Raw genomic sequence first — 6012 nt, forward strand, 5'->3', positions numbered from 1 at the left:
TCTTACAGCTTCTCCTCTCTTTGTTCAAGATTATTTCTGTACATGGTCCCTGACGAATAAACATAATGAATCAAAAAGAACAAAGGGAAAACGCTTTTGTTCGAACACCTTAAGGTCAAACTTCATGTCCAAGTTTTCATGGTTTTCTGGTGTGTAATGAGCATTACAGCATCACAGGACTGCTAATGTGGCTCTACATTTTTTACCATGTTTAAGGGAGATTAAAAAGGACCTCATGAGGGAAAACCTGTCAGACTTGTTTCATTAGCTTACAGCCAAGGGAGCTGCTGTTGCTTCCAGCTGACACCAGATTCTCAGTGAACACACAAGTGGAAAGGCTGATTACTGTCTGCGTCACTGATTCTGGTATCAACAGGAAACAAAAACAAGAAATACATTAACCGGATGAAACTACTCCTTTCTTTACATTAAAATACACTATGATGGAATTTGTTTGCTTTTTTAAAAAAAACATTTTTTCATGCAACCAAAGTAGAAAAGTAGAAAATATACTTCTATTACTGCCATGACTGTTTGAAAAGACACAGAACAACTGAAACTAAACTGAAAAAGCATGCAGAAAATATCTATGTTAAATTTATATTCCACTAAATATGCTCTAAGGAATTAAGAAGAATGTAACACTGGCGCTTGAGTGATCATGGGACAGCTTTAACAACCATGTGAGAGGGGATTTCAGCTTCTCATGTGTAGCTCAACAGTTTCGAGCACTGAAACTATTGAGTTGACAGAGGAACGAAGGGGAATGAGAGTGTCAGGTTTCATGTTCATATTTCAGAGCAGACCATGTGCATAAAACAAAGCTGGTTCTCATTCAACTGTAAAAATTTTAATAAATCACCCCTTTGCACCAGATCTGTCTCCTTGTACAAGCGGTAACTGGAAAAAACCAAGCTCCTATAGCAAGTTTAAGTGAGCCTCGGGAGAGAGGCAGTTCACCTTGTTCATTTTGCTGAATCGTTTTGTTTTTACAAACACACGAACAAAGACACAGGGACATTTCGGTTTTTCCCTAGCCTTTTCAAACTGGTCCTCGGGAAGAAACAAGAGAACGCAGGGACTTTTTTCGCCTGTCCGAAAACATACCACCGATTAGTGCTCCAATGTTCAGTAAAAACTAAAAATTCACACAACTTTCCATTCCCTCTACAATATTCAGAAAAAGATAAGTTGCTTTGATGTCAAAGAAAAAAAATGGATAATAGCGTAGAATGAAGTTAAGACAACAATAACTAAAAGTATACCAACTCGTAGCATAATATCAACTAATAAAAGCAGATTAAGTTTTATTTACCGAGTTTTGTTTAAAATGGGTTGAAGAAATAAATATGGGAGAATGTGAGGAAGTTTAAAAAGGTGGGATGTGGACGGACAGTTTAGCAGCAGGCCTTGGCAGGCTGGCCTGCTTCACTTCACACAGGAGATTCCTCTATCAGGAATGTGACCCACTTTACATTCACACAAGCATTCAGAGCAGAAACGCACTGAGCATGCGCTTGATTCGGTCTGTGCGAGAGGGGGGGAGGGGCACGTGTCTGTAATCTTCACATTGTTCAGAAACCAGAGTGCATGTGCAGCTACGGTTGTATGTGCTGCCGTGTGAGGCCTATGCCTCTCATGGCAGGGTGAAAGCGTGACAGTAAAAGCAAACATTCATGTGGTGAATGAGGTCAAACTTTGCTGTGGGCCATGTAGCTGCTTTGACTGGACAGACAGCAAAGCTCCCAATTTTTTCACAAGCATTTTTTTAAGATTATCACTATTTGTCTGAGCAAGACTCCAAGCAACACTGTATTTAGATATAATAATGAAATGGGTTATAATGACTCTGGTTTATTGAGGCTCAAGGATATATTTTAAAAAGATGATAAAACTTCTTTAAAAAAGGTGCAGGTCAATAATTACTACTGCTGCTGTGTTCAGTTTTGCAAATTACAAAATATAATCACTCCAATGACTATTTGCATTTCAGAGGCTATATCTTCAAAGGGTGTTAAAAAAACCTAAATTAATCTCACCTTTTGCCAACAAGAATCTGTTCCGATTACAACATTTACTAATGTTTTGATAATTGTTAACATCAATAAGACAGTCAGCATGATTTATTTTATAAAAAAGGTGTATAAGGTCTCTTTCAACTTAAATAAATATGGGAAAACATTATTAAGACTACACGATTTCTCTCTGGGCCACGAAAAATCTAACCCTGAATCTAGTCCATGGTAATTTCCAGTAATTAGGTGTGTCCATTAGTCATAGTGTTAAAACTGTTAATTATACAATCCTTGATATCTTCTGGTAATTTGCCAATGTCTCATGGTGAAGTAAACACTGCCAACCAGTATGGATTGAGCTGCACCACAGAGCAAAAAGGGGAAACAGGAGGCTTTTTGCTAAGGTTTTGTGACAAGTGCACCGCCAAACAAACAATCAAGAGGAAAATGCTTGCCATGCCTGTCAGATGGGAAGTGACAGCAGCTGTAGCTCAGGTAACAGTGTAGAAGGAAATTGCTTTGGCTTTACGCCACCATATTTAAGTGTGATAAAAGCAAAACGATGACGCTTGTAGGAGAATGCAACACAGGGTGACTCAATTACAAAAACAGCAATGAAGTAAAGTATGCTATAAGAACAATGGTTATCACAGTTTCATACCTGCAGCTCGCACCAAGCCACCTCCACTGTGGTCTCGGTGTCCAAGCCTTTGTAGACAGTCTTGAAGGAGCCACGTCCAATTTCTATATCGAACTTCAGGAAACGCCCATCCGGTGATGTTCCCACTGCTTTGGTCTCTGCCTCTTCGATGTCCTCCTGCACTTTTTTCTCCGCTTCTCTCTGCTCTGCCTCCGCCCGTGCCTTGGCAGAGTCCTTATCTTCTTCCTCCCCCTCTTCTTCATGATTCACCTTAACCTCGGTGGTGCTTTCAGGTTCGGTTTGACTTGGCAATTCTGTTCCTAAACATGGTGCGGAGCGGGCTGCTACTACCGCCTCTCCATCACAGATATCTTGTACATTGACAGGCTCTTGCTCTGAAGGCACTACTTCCACCTTGGCTATTTCTATATCTTTTCCTTCTTCGCTTTCTCTACCTCGTCTTTGAGCAGGCTCCTCATTTTTAGCTAAACTTGGTTCAGGCCTTGGCAAATGGACACCCACGGCAGCCTGTTGCCGCTGGGGTGCCGCGTCACGTAGCTGAACCCGTTGAGGCGCAGGGATCGGGATCTTGCTGGGTAAAGGGAGGGCCAATGCTGTAGCATTGGAATCACTGATGACACTGCGGCGAAGGAAACGGTGTTCGGGGTTACATCGATCACGCTCCATGGTGTGATGCCGGCGTCTCACTTCGGTCGGCCGACAGTCACTCACCATCGAATCTGACCCAGAACTGGGGCCATTTCCACTCTTCTGAGGGGGAGCCAGGAACTTCACCATTTTGTCGTCTGGCTTTTCCGACATCCCACCACCCACACTAAGAGTAAGCGGGTACTATAACCGAAAAAATTAAAATAAGGATACTTCCATGTCCGCCATATAAGCTTATATAAGCAGTATCAATCTGTGCTTTAAAAAGAAAAAAGATAGAAAGTCTTACAACTTCTATCCCCAGCTGTCTTTTTTATTGCTTAAAGACGGTCTTTATATGTACAGCGCAGAGATTGGAGGTGTAGGATGGGGGGTGTTCTCTTGTAAATTGTAAAAGATTGAACACCACAGCAGAGCACAGATTGCCGATGTTGATACACAAGTCTCTTCAAGTCCATACCATCCATCCTGTAAGACACAGCGTGCAGGTTCTATCAAGCATAAGGACTCACTGATGAGGAACAAACATGCACTGCCTACAAGAGGCACCAAACTTCCTATTGTGGGAAATGAGAGGACGGCCAGGCGCTCGGGATGTGCTCCAGTCCAGTTTCACTGCAAGAGAAAAAAAAGAGAACACAGGCTGCTTGACGTGTTTCTAAAAGTAACCAACAGTATGTCAAATGTCAACAAGATCTGTGAAACACCAACCAAAGTACTCACAAGTAGAATTTACTGTATACACAAAAGTTTAACAACACTGCTTTCAACAGAAGCACAACTGACAGACAGACACTACATACCTAGTGCTTCAAATATTACCTCTTAAGCTGACTCACTGATTAAGCTGTGATGCAGTAAAACATTTCACTTTAGTGAATCAGTCAAGGAGTGTTTCCTCCCTCTGATATGCTTTACTGTCTTGCACAAGGACATGTGATGTAGGGCACATGCTTGCACACTCATTACCTTAATTACAGGTCCTACTAGGTAATGAATGTATTTTTCAGCTGTGCCCAATTGATTAATCATTTAGCTGATCAATAGGTGTTAATCTATATTAAGATAAGCACTTATAAGTATGTAATGTGGCACAAATCCTGAATGCATTTCACAGACTTACAGAATGACACACTAACCTCTCAATGACTCACTTTTCTTAGAAACTATAAGTAACTAATTGAGCATAGCTGACAGCTGCTTATTCCTCAGTCCCCTATGAGGTTAGTGAATGCTGTCTGAATATCTAGCATTAAGTCCATTGTTTAAACCACTAAACGTTAAAGCTGCACAAAGCTATAACCGACCAACAGTTGAGCTGTGGATGCAAAAGACCGGAGCCATTTAGTATGCTTGTTCCCTGTACATTTTTGCACAGTCACATATTTTATGGTCTTTTAAATGCGTAAGCTTACAACAACAATCTCATTGCTTATTAGTCATCTATACCCTGCCATGTTTGCAGCCATTACCAACCCAAGCAACCACCAATGTCAAAGCCAAACCTGGCAATGTTAGCAGCCATAACAACACGATACATGAGAGAAACGACAGCGCGAATGAATCCAATCAGTATTTTAATTAACATGAACCTCGTCTTACGTACCTATTTCTTCGCCGCCTTGTATGTGACACCAGAGCTATTTGAAATGGCAACATCGAGCGTAGAGAGCGAGGAGGAGCAACGGCTCTTTGTTAGCTTGCTAACGAGAAGAGCTAGCACAGAGCTAGTTAGCTGATCCTTCACCAGTGAAACGTTAACCAGCGATGAATGATTTACCACGTCACGTCTTCCTAGAATATATTCCGCCCCGTTGTTCGCAGTTCAGCTTAACGTGACATACATAACACACCGTTGAGTAGGGTTGCCATTTTTTTTTTTATATATCTGTAACTGTTAGCATTTGTTCTATGTCGCCAACTTTACCGTGTCCAAGTGATTACAAGCCGTGCTAACCGGATACGTTGGCCCGGTGTGACGCCGGTTGGAAAGCTACCAGGCAGCGGTTGACAAATAGCGCCACTGCTACCCAGCTAGCTAGCATTAGCTAGGCGGGTCTTGCTGGATGGCCTAAAAAGCTAGACCCACCTCCTGGCTGCCCTCATTCAATTTAACGATATCTGACGCGTATACAGCACTAGCCCTTTATATACTCTTATTATATAATAAATAGCGATATTTTTTTTAACAAGTTGGTTCACGACGACTATTCATACACCACCTATGTGACGTTTGTTTCTATTTGATAACATTGCGCTAGCTGCTGTTCGTTGGTGAGCCTGGTTATGCTAACAGTTAGCAGCATAGCCCCTTCACGATCTAGCTAACACAGAGGTGCCGGGTGGCAGATAGCGACCTACCTCGGTGTCGTATCCCCCAGTACAGCCCGACGGTCATCGACGGTCAAATTGTCCTCACAGCGTGAATCCGTCTTTGAATTTATAAAAGGGAATGTCTGTGTATTATCCTTAAGCTTCCGACAGATAAGTTACCAGACGACTGAATATCAAAGTTTCGATTTATGGTCTCACTGACAAACAAGCGGCGCAGTTGCTACATATTGACGAAGAAACGGGTTTTTCCGAAAGCGCCTGCGCCAGTAAAGAATGACCTCATAACCATAACACACATACCACTGTGTCCCTTTGAAGCGCCTTCATTATATCAATTATGTATCAGCGGAGCTG

At 42.0% G+C, this 6012-nt stretch overlaps 1 protein-coding gene across 6 annotated transcripts in view; it reads right to left on the reverse strand.

The window, feature by feature from the left end:
• Positions 1-6012, reverse strand: part of LOC311264190 (serine/threonine-protein kinase WNK1-like) — a 30793-nt gene that overhangs the window by 22530 nt on the left and 2251 nt on the right. For 4 of the 6 annotated variants that reach the window (XM_084364851.1, XM_084364849.1, XM_084364850.1 and 1 more), the window contains exons 1-2: positions 5686-5912; positions 2677-3939 (exon numbers count right to left, since the gene is read on the reverse strand). In XM_084364851.1, coding sequence (XP_084220977.1) covers positions 2677-3477 — 801 coding nt within the window. In that variant the 5' untranslated portion in view covers positions 3478-3939; positions 5686-5912. Of the gene's footprint in view, positions 1-2676; positions 3940-4930; positions 5567-5685; positions 5913-6012 lie in introns of those variants that run through there. The other 2 variants (XM_084364847.1, XM_084364848.1) reach the window with 2 other exon arrangements.

Source organism: Pagrus pagrus, assembly GCF_965226575.1.
Source record: "Pagrus pagrus genome assembly, chromosome: 10".
Lineage (NCBI taxonomy): Eukaryota > Metazoa > Chordata > Actinopteri > Spariformes > Sparidae > Pagrus > Pagrus pagrus.